At 43.7% G+C, this 15,408-nt stretch overlaps 1 protein-coding gene across 4 annotated transcripts in view; it reads right to left on the reverse strand.

Moving 5' to 3' along the window:
* Chrnb3 (cholinergic receptor nicotinic beta 3 subunit) overlaps positions 1-15,408 on the reverse strand; it is a 64,427-nt gene that overhangs the window by 8,211 nt on the left and 40,808 nt on the right. For all 4 annotated transcript variants that reach the window (XM_076553567.1, XM_076553568.1, XM_076553569.1 and 1 more), the window contains 2 exons: positions 5,805-5,977; positions 4,395-4,439 (listed from right to left, as the gene is read on the reverse strand). In XM_076553567.1, coding sequence (XP_076409682.1) covers positions 4,395-4,439; positions 5,805-5,977 — 218 coding nt within the window. The remainder of the gene's footprint in view (positions 1-4,394; positions 4,440-5,804; positions 5,978-15,408) is intronic.

A 15,408-nucleotide genomic window follows, 5' to 3' on the forward strand; every position in this document is an offset into this window, starting at 1 on the left:
CAAATTTTAATTCACTGGCACTTTTAGAAACTAGTTCTCCATGCCTGTCTTTGTTAGGGTTTCTATTGCTATGATGAAACACTATGACCAAAAGGTAAGTTGGGGAGGAAAAGCCTTATTTGGCTTACACTTCAGCATTGCTGTTCATCACTGAAGGAAGTCAACACAGGAACTAAAACAGGGTAGGAACCTACAGGCAGAAGCTGATGCAGATGTCATGGAGGGAAAGCCACTTACTGGCTTGCTCATCCCACCTTCTTATAGAACCCAGGACCAATAGCCCAGGGATGGCACCACCCATCATGGACTGGGCCCTCCTTGACTGATCACTAAATGAGAAAATGCCTTATAGTTGGATCTCATATATGTATTTATTCAACTGAGGCTCCTTCCTCTGATGACTCTAGCTTGTGTCAAGTTGACACACAAAGCCACCCAGTACAGTGCCTAAAGCAATATGGCATCCTTTTTCTAAAGATTTATGTGCTTACTTGTGTGTGTGTGTGTGTGTGTGTGTGTGTGTGTGTGTGTGTGTGTGTGTGTGTGTGTAGTATATGCCACACCTATAGAGGTACCTATGGAGGCCAAAAGAGACCAGCCTGGCTTGTGAGAGTAGCTAGCACATTTAATCAGTCTGCCATCTCTCTCTCCAGCCCAGCAAATGAGGCTTTCTTAAAAATATTGTCTGCTCTTAGTAACATTGGCTAAATTTGTGTATCTTATGCTGAATTTGTAATGCTTTTAACTACTTTGGAAACTAAAGTCTTTCAAAGAAAAATATTTTAGAATACTTTATTGAATTAAAATTGAAGGGGGTGGGTGTGTCTATGATGAAAAATAGGTAGTTATGTGTCTGACTGGAGTTGAGGAATAGGAAAGTGTATATTATATGAAAAAATAATTTAAATAAAACATTATGGAAAAGTCACAGAATTAAGGACATGCAACTTAAACTTTTAATGCATGCAAAGTGGCCAATGAGCTCTCTTTTATATACCATTAGTTATATGTCAACATTTAACATATAAACTGGCTGATAAAATTTGATAATTCTATTTCTAACCATTATGATTCAGATGGAAAACCAGCCATTTCAGCAGTCTATTAATTTAAATGTGATCTACCTCTATTTGCCCTGACTCAATAAACATTTTTACCATATATATAAAATGTGCTTGCACTTCAGAAAAGGGTTTTATCGGCATTTGTCACCTCTCCCCCTCCCCCTCCCCCTCCCCCTGCCCCTCCCCCCCCCCCTCTCTCTCTCTCTCTCTCTCACACACACACACACACACACACACACACAGAGTGTCATATCAAACCAGTGTGGACAGATTCTGTCCCAGTGCTGGGGAACAGACCAAACCAAACCACAAGATAGGTGATCAACAATACAATCAGAGAACATTGTTTATAGACAAAGAGGAAAAGTTATCAGACTCAAAATAAGGTCAAACTGGGTATGGCGGGCCAAGCCTGAAATCCCAACACTTGGAAAGAGAGTGGGAGGGTCATGAGTTTGAGGCCGCTGAGCTCCTTTGTCTTAAAGCAATGTCTTGTGGTATTGTTTGTGTGCTGAATGAAACTGTATATAAACCCTTACCCCGACCTCCTTCAGATCATAAAGACCAATAGAATCTCAGTTTGCTAATGGGGTCTGGGCCAGGTTTCCCTGTCTCTGGCAACTAAGTGGTTCTCAGCCAGTGTGGGAAGATCCAAGTAGATTCTAGTCACAGCAAAACACGGGCACACAGCCCAGAGCAGCAGAGATAAAGAGCACAGGCAGGATGTCTGGAGATGCACTACACTCACAGTCCATTCTTAGAAAATCAAAGTGACGAAGCTCAGTCAATGAGCGCAACCTATACTCCTCTGCTTGGCACTTAAGTCCTGCTGGAAAGCAAATCACCGGCTTCTTGGGCTCAGTTTTCTTCCTTCTTAAAGACAAGAAGGTCCTTACTTAAAACCATTTCTGCCCTGTAAAGGATGACCAAGTCTAAAGACCCCACCTTGTTGCTGGCTCTGGAAAACAACTAATTTCACATGGCGACCCATGGCAGTTTCTAAAACTGTGGGTAGTGATCCCATACAGGATCCTGTATCAGTATAGAGGCTTCGAAAAAGTTGGAAACAACTGTTTCTGGATGAATAACAACCAAGAATTTCTTCTAAACGAAACAGGACATGAACCTGAGTTGTTTGGGGCAGAGCTCACCCACGCCTGGTGCACCGTGTGGCTTTACTGATGCCTTGGGTCTGAACCCAATCGGCACTTGGTGTGGCATTGTGCTCCGCAGTGCCAACAAATGCTGCCTAAACGCTTCGCTCAGATTCTCGGCCGCCATTTTCTGTTAATTACGGTGTTTGGGTGGCATATACGGTTTGTGCTCTCCAGAAACATAATGATTTTGTTGTGAAAAAAATCAAGATTTTGGCATTTCCCACCGTCGTTTCTCACCATAAAAGTAACAAATCAGTGTAACTTCAGATTCTAATGCGTGAAAGTATTTGGCTTTTAAAATTGCTGCTTACATTGCTGGCTTGAGTTTCACAAAATTAAATCAATGAATTTTGCCTCAGCCTCAGGACAAAATTTCCAGGAATTTCTGAAATGGCCCTGAACTCACGTTTTCCGTTCCATGTGTGGTCACACAAAGCAACATTCTGACTACTGGAGGTGAGAAAACCAAGACACCATGCAGCTCTGAGAAACGCTAAAGATGCTCCACAGCCCACGGTGTTAAACGTTTACAAGAGGTTTAATTTTTAGTAAAAAAATAAAATAAAATAAGCAATTGCATCCATCTCATAAGCATGCAAACTTCCTTTCATCTGTGAGAAATGGTCAAATTACACACACACACACCAGGAAACTGTTTTAAAATAACTTGCTTCCTATTTTAGCATCAGTAAATATTTATTTTGCATATCTCCACACCTATGTGTTTAAGGACCCCACAAAATTTCTTGGACAAAAGGGAGTGAAGAGTGAAATAATTTCAGAAACACTGATCTAAGAGGACTGAGACAAGCCGCAGGGGGGGATTTCTAAGCCAGAACAATTGCTCTTGCTTTCTGCCCTCCTGCAGCAAGATGGGTAGCCAGGGATAGAGACGTAAAAAGCAGCAGCTCAGGGGACTTACGTTGCTTGAGGAATTCACTGCATCACCAAACAGGCCATATTAACTAGCACTGAACACAATGCTGGTCCCTGACACTACACACTCCCAGCCTGAGACTGACTCACACAAGCTGCCAGTGGTACTGAGAAAGGATGGTGTAGGCATTCTGGTGGTGTAGGGAAGGGTGGGGAATCAGAGCGTGGCTGGTGGGGCAGGTTAGGGAGATGGTGGTGGAATTACACGTGGGAAGGTCCTGAGAAGAAATAAAGAATGGATGGATGGATGGCAATGCATTTGGACCTCGGACATGATGGTGCAGAATCTGAGGGGTCATGACATTGGGCTTCCTCATGTGGCTGCAGCAAGTCGGTTAATAAGATATTTATGGTCCCCGGGGATTTGATTACTCTGAAAGTTCAAAGAAGAAAGACAAGTGAGTCTGCAAAATAAAATCAATAGAATAAAAATAGGTCCAGCTGGAGGGGTTCCTCTGCCTGTGAGAGCTGTACTTTGTAAAGGTTGTGGTTGAGAGGAGACATCATTGGCTAGTGTGGGAAGGAAAGGAAGAAGAGGGGAACTGAGTGCTTTAGTCTTCATTTTGATTAAGTTGTGCTGGGATGGCTGGAACAAGCTTCCGTTGGTTTGCTTAGGCATGAGAGCATTGTAAAGTCATGGGGATTATTGGGAACACAGTTTATGTGGTCCACAAAATCCGCTCCTATCTGGTTTTCAGGCCTTCTGTTTGACCTCGACACCTGTGTTAGAGATCTGCTCTTCTTGGGAGCCTTCTCTGACTGCCCCCCATCTCGATGGCACCTTAGTGTAATCATGGGGTCATATACAAACTTATTTATGATGTATATCACCTTATAGTAACTATTCCTTACGTAACTAACTCCCATCCTCTCCTTGAAGACATGGGTGTTCTTCTCTTTCCTCCCAGACATCTTTCACAATGTCTGTCACTTAGCAGGACTCTCATTAAATAGTGTTGAATCCCTGTCAGTCACCACCTGCCCAGGGCCACCCCTGCCCCATACTGCTCCACCCCTGAGGAACAGTGCCACAGGAAGGTGCATCCCCATACACTAACAGAGCTACTCTCCTGGGTTCACAGCTGAAGAGAAAACAGATCTTTCCCAGGCATCCCTAAATCTCCCCCTAAGGAACCCAGCATGCTTCCTAGAGTGTTTTACAGATGGCAACATGTCTGAGTAGAAAGCAATGTCAGACCCTGGGCTGGCGTTGCAGACACAGCTTTGGTGACCTCACCTGCTTGAGCCACACATTGGTTGTCATCAGCTGATTCTTTTCATCCTAAGAGAGGGACAATTAAAAAGGTTGAGCATTAAACAGTGTCTTCCGGACACCGCACGGTAGCTGCAAATGTTAAGAGAAAGCAGTTGCAATGGTGTGCATAAAACCCGTGCAAGCCCCAGATAAACCAAATCCCAGTGATAAACCAGACCCCAGTGTGGAGATGGGCATTGGGCAGGAAAACCCACTCCTGGCTGTGGAGTTATTGACCATTGTTAGTTTCTGGAGATGGAGGGAAGGTTTTCTCTACGAAGGTAGCTAGCCCTGGTTAAACCAATCGTGATACACACATCCAAGAATATTAGCCAGCATAAATTGGTGTTGAGGGTTTATATTTAAAGGTGTAGTGTTGGGTGATGAGCAGGGAGGGAGTTAAATCTGAGACGAAATGGGAGCATGATCAAAACAAGTCGTACGAAACTCTCAAAGAACTAATCAAGGACTTTAATAGTTGGCAGTTAGAAAGGATTAAAGTGGAGGGTTTCAATTTTTTGGCTTTTTCTTTGGGGAGAATCCTGAGTTTGGAAGTGTTCAAACCCCAAAAGAGCAAGGATTCCAAACTTAAGAGCAAGTCAGTGATATGCGGCCCTAAAGCATTATGCATATTTTGCTCAAATGAAACTACCCATTAAAACAAACAGTAATTCATTTTGGAGACACTTTTATCAAATGAACGACTCAGAAGGCCTTGGATGGTGCAAAGAAGGAAATTAGAGCTGGATGTAAGACAAACTGGGGATGATGGGAAGGAATCCTGGGGTGTTAGATTCTCAGCCTAGAGAGGGAGAAGAAGGCCACAGGCTTGAGCCACACCCGGGAAGTGTTCTAGAGCTTTGGGAACCACCGTAGGGTGAGTTCCCGCATTTGGTCAATTTGTGCCTACATCTTTCTCCACAAACAGAAACACAGCAGAAGCACAAACCCAAGAGGAAAGTGAGCAGAGATGCCAGGGTACAGGTGAGTTCAGGAAAAGGGAGTCGCCTGGGGACTGTGACAGGGCACTGCCATCACCCACTTGTCTTCCTCTAGATGCAGGAGCCCTGACAGCCCAGCTCATAGGCAGCCGTGAGCCTGGATCCCACCTGTCACCTGGGCCTTCTTCTTCTCTTCTCCCCACCTTCCAACCAGGGCCCAGTTCTCTTCTAGTTGCCCTCTCTACCTTCTGCCGAAGAGTCCTGCAATGCTGGCATGGAATGACCTCTCATTCCTTCCTCAGGACACTTCACTGACTCCTTGGGGCAGATTCCTGCTCACCATAGCCTATTTGTAAAATGTCAGTGTCAGGAACAGGGACAGATAAATGTCTGGAGTCACAGCAGGAAAGGACGGTATGCTGTTTTGAACTCAGGGCGGAGGATGACTCACCACATCCACAAGCTGAGATATTTTCAATCCAAAATACACTTTTATGGTGTCACTGGAATTCAGCACAGGGCGAACCCATTTCTGATAACCTTGGAACAAATGTCTGAGGAGGGCGTCTTCATGTTCGGCTATGGAGCTGAGTTCTTCGGTGGCTGTAAGAGTCACCCGGGAACCTGGATTAAGGAAGCATCAGAACAGCTGGATCAACATCCTGCACCCGGAGCCTTCATCTCTCTCCCATCAACTGACTCCACAGAGGCACTGAAGTGAGGCACTCTGGACCCCACTCTCCACCTGCACGCTACTTGCCCGGACCACAACAGAAAAACCAAAGCCTACGCTTTTCCAGAGATTTCTCATCACTGTGCACACATGAGTCCCTGAGGTGTTGCCTATAGCCGCCGCCTTACCCTCCACTTTAGGCCTCACCACAAATGCCACCATCTTATAAGAATGTATGTTGCCCACATGCTGGTTCCTTCACGGCACCTTGAATTTGTTTTTTATCTTGTCCATTGGTTGTACATGCATGTTGTCATTGTGTGTGTTGGATATTTACGCTATCCTTGTATATATATTGTATACCTAGATTGCCCTTATATATATGTTGTATAAATATATGTATGTATGTACAATCATATTATGTATTATTGTATACATATGTGTGTCACCTTTGTATGTGTGTAGCATGTGTACTTTTATTATATGTGTGTTGCCTTTGTATGTGTGTTGTATATGTACAGCTTTATAACATATTGTTGTGTACATAGTTACATGTTCTCATTGTTTCCTCTCAAACTTCAAGTTGACAGGCACAGACAGCATGTAACCTTACTCCACATTCAGAACAGGGTCTGGCCCACAGCAGGCACTCATTTTTCACAGAGAATGCATGAAACATGGAAAGGATTCTATCTTTACTGAGCACTCGCTGTGTTTATTTGTCTGTTTTCGTGTCTTCTTCCCAATGACGTCTTCTGTTAGAAGTCTGTAGCTAGAGTTTTCCAGCCTTGCCCACAGTCAGGACAAATCTTTGTCACCCGCCAGTCTCACAGCCACTCAGACCCAACCAAGTAAACACAGAGACTTATATTGCATACAAACTGTATGGCCGTGGCAGGCTTCTTGCTAACTGTTCTTACAGCTTAAATTAATCCATTTCCATAAATCTATACCTTGCCACGTGGCTGGTGGCTTACCGGCATCTTCACATGCTGCTGGTCATGGCGGTGGCTGCAGTGTCTCTCCGCATCAGCCTTCCACTTCCCAGAATTCTCCTCTCTCCTTGTCCCACCTACTTCCTGCCTGGCCACTGGCCAACCAGTGTTTTATTTATTGACCAATCAGAGCAATTTGACATACAGACCGTCCCACAGCACTTCCCCTTTCTTTTTTTTAAAAGGAAGGTTTTGACTTTTACACATCTCCAAAGTCAGCTTGGTATATTTGGGAGTTTGGGCGTAGCTTCTCTTACTACTTCCTGCTGGAGGGGGGCGCTGTATCTTAAGGGGACACAAAGAAAATTTTAGGATCATGGAGTAGTCCATGAGGCTGTATCGTCTGAGCCAGTTGCCTTGAAACGATTCTGGATGTTGGATCATCTGAGCCATGGTGTCATCGGAGACCTTTCAGGTGGTCTTGGCTGGTCAAACCTGATGTATCTTAATCTGGAACAAATCCATAGCCTCTGGCTTTCTGTGAAAACAAAACCAGAGCCTCTTTTCCAAAGCAACATATCCTTATATCCAAATTTTGAAGTCAAGGTACCTTTAAAATACACATTTTGGCATAACTCAACAGCTTTTGCAATCAAATGTTTTTCTTCAGTTACAAATATCAAAGAGAACATAATCCAGATTCTCTGTGTGGTAGCCATCTTTACATGGCTTATTTTTTATATTACCTTGAGCCTATTGCTTAAACTGCAGCCTGTTAAGCCTGAAACGGCGCTGTGGCTGCTGGCTCCGCCCACTTCAGCTTCCCAACATGGCGGTGGTACCTTTTCCGCCAGCTCTGGGAGCCATCCTGGGTCTATGCTTTTATCCAAGCAGTGTGTAGCCCAGAAACCTCTTTTTGTTTTGTACTAGCAAAGGCTAAATCCACCATGCAGCTTAATGTGCCACTTGCAGAGGCCTCATTCCTGCCATACTGCAGATCAAGCTCGCACGCTAGGAACCCGCCAGTAACTCAAACCGGCAGGCTGCCGCTCCTTTGAGAGAGACAATTAGGAAGCTGTTTTTAGCTCCATTTTAGAATCTTTTCTCAGGTTTTAGGTAGAAACTCTTGCCCCACGTTGGGCGCCAGATGTAGATGTAACCAACCGTCTTATTAAATAAGAAACACAGAAACAATGTAAAAGAGAAAGCCGAGAGGTCAGAGCTCAGAGCTAAAATCTCACCCTTCCTCCTGCTGTCCCAGCTTCGCGAAAAGAGACCTACTTCCTGTCCGTTCGTATTTTTAAAGTATGTTGTTCTGCCTTCTCATTGGTTGTAAACCCAAACACATGACTGCCTCGTCACTGTCTGAATGTACAGCCTCCTAGGTCTTAAAGGCATATGTCTCCAATGCTGGCTGTATCCCTGAACACACAGAGATCTATGGGATTAAAGGCGTGTGCCGCCACCGCCACACTCTTGCTATGGCTCTAATAGCTCTGACCCTGAACACACAGATATCTATGGGATTAAAGGCGTGTGCCACCACCGCCACACTCTTGCTATGGCTCTAATAGCTCTGACCCCCAGACAACTTTATTTATTAACATACAATCAAATTAATATTTCAGTACAAATCAGAATAATATTTCAATACAATTAGATTACCACCACAGAAGTCCTTCCCTCGTCATCTCTCAGGAAGAGCTTTTACAAGCTCCCAAATATGCAAGCCCCTAAAGTGACCCTGACTTAAAATTGGAGCCTCCAGTTGGAGGAATGACATAGAAATGCAGTCTAATGAGTCTTCTTCACATTCAAGCATGTGCCGGCAAGCCTAAATGTGCAATGTGCTCCCTAATTACTGCTTCCAGCCTCCCTGTGAATGTTCAATGCCCTGTTGATAGCTGAGAAGAACTAAATCTATAGAATTTTCTTTACCCAAGAAGACCTCTGATCCCACAGAGACATACACAACGACCAACAATCACAAGCAAAACACTCCCTCCCAGTTTACTAAGCCAAAATGCAGAGATTATCAGGTAGATGAAAGGCGGGAGGATAACATCCCTTTGTGTACATGAGGTCTCTACAGGCAGTTCCCTAAATGAGGAGCAATTCCGGGTGTACACACACTGCTCACAGGGTGGCCGAGGCTGGGACAAGATGGGCTGACTATGGACATCAGTATAGAAGCTTCTCAAAAGACTAAAAATAGAACTACTATATGCATCAACTCCAGGCCTCCTAGGCATATACCCAAAGACCTCTACATACTACTAAAGAGATATCATGTCCATTGCTGCTTTGTTCACAATGGCAAGGAAATACAATCTGCCTAGATATCCATCAGCTGATGAATGGATAATGAAAATGTGGTACACAATGGAATGTTTCTCAGTGTAAAATATGAAATTCAAAGGAAAATGGATGGAACTAGCAGATATACTGAGGCAAACAAGGCCCAGAAAGACAAATACAACATGTTTTTCACCTATATGGATTCTAGGTTCAAATTTTTAGATTTGGATATTGACTTTGGACTTTCTACAGAAGTCAGGAAACTAGGGAGGACCAATGAGACAGAGGAGAAATGGTCTCAAGGCAGAGGGGGTGGAAAGAGCTAAGCAGGGATGGAGGCAAGAGATGGGAAAGAGAAAGGACATAAGGAGACAGTTAACCAAAACTAAAAATATATGGAAAGCCTTATGACTTTGCAAGCTAGTTAAAAAATATAAGTCTTTTTAAAAATGAGTTTGAACAAAGATTCCTTGCGTGGATAAATAATGCTTCTCCCAAAAGCTGTGGTTTATTAAATTAAAATTCTAGTATCAGGCATGTAATACCTATTAGTTGGTCAAGGAGGCTCCAGAAAGCCCCTATGTGGTTAGGGTTTTGTCAACTTGACATAAACAAATGTCATCTGAGAAGAGGAAACCTCAATTGAGACAATGCCTCCATCCAAATGGCCCATAGACCATTTTGTGAGAGCATTTTTTTCATATTAATGATTGATGTAGGAGGCCTCAGCCCACTGTGAGTGATACCACCTCTGGGTGATGGTCCTGGATTGAGCAGGATGAGCAAGCCATAGAGGAAAAAAGGCAGTTAGCAGCATTTCCCTGTGGTCTGTGCTTCACTGCTATCTTAGGGTTTCCATTACTGTGAAGAGACACCAAGACCACGACAACTCTTACAAAGGGAAACATTTAATTAAGTTGTTTACAGTTTCAGAAGTTTAGTCCATTATCATCATCCAGGAAATGGTGACATACAGGCAGACATGGTGCTGGAGAAGGAGCTGAGAGTGGAGAAGGAGCTCTATCTTGAGCAATAGGAAGTAATCTAAGACACTGGACATGGCCTGAGCATCTATGAGACCTCAAAGCCCACCCATACAGTGACACACTTCCTCAAACAAGGCCATACCTGCTCCAACAAAGCCATACCTCCTAATACTGTCACTACCCATAAGCTTACGGGGACCGATTACATTCAAACTACCACAAGTGCCTACCTCCAGGTTCCTGCCTTCCTTTAGTGTTGGATTATGGCCTTGTAAGAGGAAATCCATCTTTTCCTCCTAAGTTCCTTTCTGTCATAGTGTAGTAAACAAGCTTGGACAGCCCCAAAACAGCAGAGGCTACTGTCATTGGAATGTGTTGCCTATAGGGAATATCTCATTCAAACCACCATATTCCCTATAGTCCCTATAGATTCCTTATAGATATTCCATAAGTGCCTGAATGCTTGGTTCCCAGTTGGTGGCATTATTTGGGAAGATCAGATGTGGTCTAGGGAGAAAGTATGTCACTTGCAGTGGGCTTTGAGGGTTCCAAGACTTCTGCCATTCCCTGTTTGCTCTGTTTTCTCATTGTAGTCTAAGATGTAAGCTCTAGGCTGCTGCTCAGTCACCATGCCTGTTGCCATGCTTGCCTGCTCTGACGATGGTGGACTGTAACCCTCTGAACCCGTAAGCCCAGACAAACCCTTCCTTCAATAAGTTGCCTTGGTCAAGGTGTTTTATCATAGCAATAGGAAAGTAACTAATAGAGAAGTTGGTACCAGGGAGCAGGCTCTTGCTGTGACAGACTTGACCATGTTTTTGTTGTTGATTGGTTGGTTGATTTTTGTTTTGTTTTGTTTTGTTTTTGAGGAATGGGGAAGACTTTGGGACATTGGACTAGAAAAGCAGTTAAATAATGTAAGCAGAGTTTAAGTAACCACCCATAGATCGTAGGATAGAACCTACTACTGTTACTACTGTGTTTTGCTAAGTAGGCATGTTGGCAAAGTGCCTTCTAAGTTATTATGTTCAAATTCATGTTTTACTGCTACTCCTTTCCTGGATCAGAGACATTTCTTCATGCAGTGGACAGAAGTCAATTCAGAGAATCATAGCTGGTCAAAAGTACAGAGAATAATTGACCGTTGAGTACTCAGCCCCAAATGGGACATCTATATAATCCCTCATCAAGCCTCCGATAACATCATGGAAGACCAGACAAAAATAATAGAGGAGCCGAAAGATGAGGAGAAGTGCCATGAAATTCTGTCTTCTGAACATGACATAAAGCCTTTGTACTCATGAACTCAAAGCAACTGTGGTTATCCACACGAAATCCAGCACATCAACCTTCCAGTGAGTGTGTGTGTGTGTGTGTATGTGTGTGTGTGTGTGTGTGTGAGAGAGAGAGAGAGAGAGAGAGAGAGAGAGAGAACATTAGTCAAAAAATAAAAAGCCATGAATTTGAAAGGTTGTTGAGGGAGGTACCTGTCAACAGTAATAGGAAGAAGAAGGAAGGTTGGTGACATCATTATGATTTAAATAAATTTTAAACAAAAAGACTGAAGAAAAACAGGATACATCATACTTTTCCCTCAGGAAAAGATTTCCAGTTTCAAACCCTTAAAGTGTTCTTAGATGTTTTTTAATTAATAATTTATAAGCATTAATGGATAACAATACAAGGATTGTGTTTCTATCACTACATACATGTCTGAAAACCAGTGAGAGGGCTATTTAGTAAGAATTTGACTTTTTTTTTCAAAATCTGTAATATAAGGAGAAAGAGAAAAGATGTGATATTAAATTTTGTCTATCTAAAAAAATAAAACTGCCTTCCAACATGCCTGGAGAAGGGCCTTGTGAGGCCCTATCCCTAGCTGAGTTAATGTCAGCTGGGGAAGGGAGAGTCTGTTTTCTTCAAGGGTGTAGCCACTGATAAGTTGTCCATGATCCAGTAATAACCCAACATCCACACCATGCAAGAGACCCTAATTAAACTCGGAATGTTTTAAGGGGAAAAAAGCAATAAAGTGGGTGGAGGTCGTGTTGACAAGAACAGTTGTAGAGTTGCAGAGAGAGTGAAAGAAGAACAAAATAACATCATGTGTGGGAGTCTGTGACTAAAATACGTTGAACTCGTCAACAACGCACAAAAGTTATTTTTTAAAACATAACAAAAAAAATATGGGCTATAGCTGAAGTTGTACCTTGCCCTTTCTCTTCCTCTCAAGAAGGCATATGTATGAGTACAAAACACACTAAAGTAAAAGCATTAAAGTAGGCAATAGGGAGGGGTGTGACCTTACATTTGGGCTTACTCATGTAAAAACTTACCCTTCTGGAACTTGGCTGCTTCGGCTGTTATTAATAAGCAGAGAAGCATCTAAGAAAGGGGCAACAGGGCAGCCACCAGGGCATCAATGGGTCCAGGGATCTAAGAGCTTCCTGGAAATGGGAGAGGAGGGGATGGAGATTCCCGGGAGCTGCCTGATGGAACTGGCACACAGTCGCTGTGGAGAAAAATGGCTGCTGAGTGGCCAGCCCTTGAGTAACAAGACAGCCAGCTCCTTCACTTGTTTTCATTGAGGCATGTGGAGCAGTTTAGGCCAGAGTGCTGTGGGATGTCTTTCTGGATGCTGTGAATATATGTTGCTCTGATTGGTTGACAAATAAAGCTATTGCCCTATGGCGAGGCAGTTTAGAGGCAGGTGGGAAATCCAAGCAGACATACACAGAGAAGAAAGGAGAGGTAGAGAGAGACTCCAGCAGCTGCCCAAGGAGAAGCAAGATGCCAGCAGACTGGTAACGCCACAGCCTTGTGGCAAAACATAGATTAATAGAAATGGGTTCATTTAAGATGACAGAGCTAGCCAACAAGAAACTTAAGCCATTGGCCATATGGTTTGGAGTTAATATAAGCTTCTGAGTGATTATTTTATAAGCTGCTGAGGGACTGTGGGGCCGGGCAGAACCAGAGAAAACCTTATGGCTACATCAGAGCTGAATTGCTCTAGAGAAAAATGGGGAAGATGCACTTGTTCCCTTCTCTGTCCTTCACCTGTGGCAGGCAGCACCCCTTATTGAAGACAGCAACATTGTTGAACAACCTTTGACTTAGTCCATAGAACTCCTGTGTAGGCCTAGGAAGTTGGAGAGTCTCCAGTCTCCACATGCCTAGTATTCCACAGCCATGACAACATCCACCGTTGGAGCTTTTATTTAGGCCTAGGAAGTTGGGATTCCTCAGCCCTAAACACAAGCCTGATGGACACCCAACATGCCCTACAAATTTAACAGCTCTCTGGAACTCTTCTGGTATCAAGGACCTGCAGTATCTCCTCTCTGCCTTTCAAGTTCCTTTGGTCCCAGCCAACTGCCCTCTCTTGCCTTCTCTCTCTGCCCTCTCTTGCCTTGTCTCTACTCTGCTCCCTTATTGTTGAACTAAGCTCTTGAACTGTTGGTGGTGGCTTCTCTCTGCCCAGGAGCTGACTGCCTTGCTGCTTGGTCTTCTGACTGCCACGCTGCCATTGCCCCTGCCAACTCCATTGCCTCTGCCATGGCTCTGCTGTCTGTTGATTTTTTTTTCTTCTTCTTCTTCATCTTACCAGTTCAAGATGGCATAGGGTAGTCTGGCTAGCTATGTAATTGATAGCATTTTTGTTCAAGATATCCCAGGCAGTAAGGGAAACTCCAGCAGCTACCAATTAAAGAGACAAATGGCCCCATCCTTCAGCATCTTTTTTTTAACTTTTTTAAGATTTATCTTCTCGTGTGTGTGTGTGTGTGTGTGTGTGTGTGTGTGTGTGTGTGTGTTGCCTGTGCATGCATATTGCATTATATGCATGCCTAGTACCCACAGAGATCAGAAGAAGGTTGCAGAGCCCCTGAAAATGGAGTTACATACCATGTGGGTGCTAGGAACCCAACCAGAGTTCTCTGCAAGAGCAGTTAAGTGCTCTTAGCCACTGAGCCATCGCTTTAACCCGATTCTTAAGCATTTTTATTTACAAGAATGTCATCAGAAGCAATGCTTACAGTAAGAAGCTAAAGAACATGTAATCAATACCATTAGTGATTTAAACAGTTCTTTAACTACAAAGAACACCTGCCCAGTGCTCCAAGGAGAGGCAGAGAGGCTGGACTCCCTCATCTGTCTCACTGACATCAGTGACTAAGCTGCTGGACCACAGACTGAACTTCTGGGAAGTCCTTCTATTGTAGTTTAGCCCAATTAGCACAAATCATTTATGATGTTGAGGCCTCAAATGGTAGATTGAGGCACTCCAGGAATGCTAAAAACTACAGAATAATGTTTTGTATGTGCCTGTGCATATGCATGTACACACACAGAGACACCACACACACACACACACACACACACACACACACACACACACACACACACACCCCACAGGTTTCTTAGATCACATAACCCTGTGCTCTGAGAATTTTTATGTGAACAAGGTCTTCCTGAGGACAAACCAGACCCTTACCTTTACATTTTCAGTCCCATCGAGAAAACTGTACAAACAATTGTACAGTTCTTTTGAAGGGAGACAAGGCTGCATGTTGTGCCATAAAATCTAAAATAGCAACATCTGGATCTTGCTTTTCACCTGGTTCCAAGGGAAATGCATGACTCTGCTCTCCCAAGGAGGGGAACACATTTCACATTGTATTACCAATCTTAAAAGATAGAGCTCCCATAGCATATAGACTTGTACTGGTTGGTAAAATGGACTAAATATTTGTGCCACTAAAATATCATGCATGGAAGGTCCAATCCTGAGGTGAGTATGTTTGAAGATACAGCTTCTAAAGAGGAGAAACAGAGGAAGGGGCTATGTGAGGAGCCAGAAGAAATGATCTGCCATCCAAGAAGGGAGCTCTCACCAGGAACTCTCAACCCTGTTGAGCATGTACTTCAGCCTCAAGACTGGAAGAAATGAATGCCTGCTGCTTAAATCACCAACTTGTAGTATGTGTTGTATTACGGCAGCTGCACCTGACTGGGGCAAGTCTGTTTTGACCAAAGCAAAATTCACCGAATGAAAAAATAAGACACATATGCCTCCCAGTCCCTATAGCAGGAGCAGCAGAGGAGCCCAGACAGGTTAATGATTTGTCCTTTTAACGTAAAATATTAATAACGATGGGCATG

Source organism: Peromyscus maniculatus, chromosome 17 (assembly GCF_049852395.1).
Source record: "Peromyscus maniculatus bairdii isolate BWxNUB_F1_BW_parent chromosome 17, HU_Pman_BW_mat_3.1, whole genome shotgun sequence".
NCBI classification, from domain to species: domain Eukaryota; kingdom Metazoa; phylum Chordata; class Mammalia; order Rodentia; family Cricetidae; genus Peromyscus; species Peromyscus maniculatus.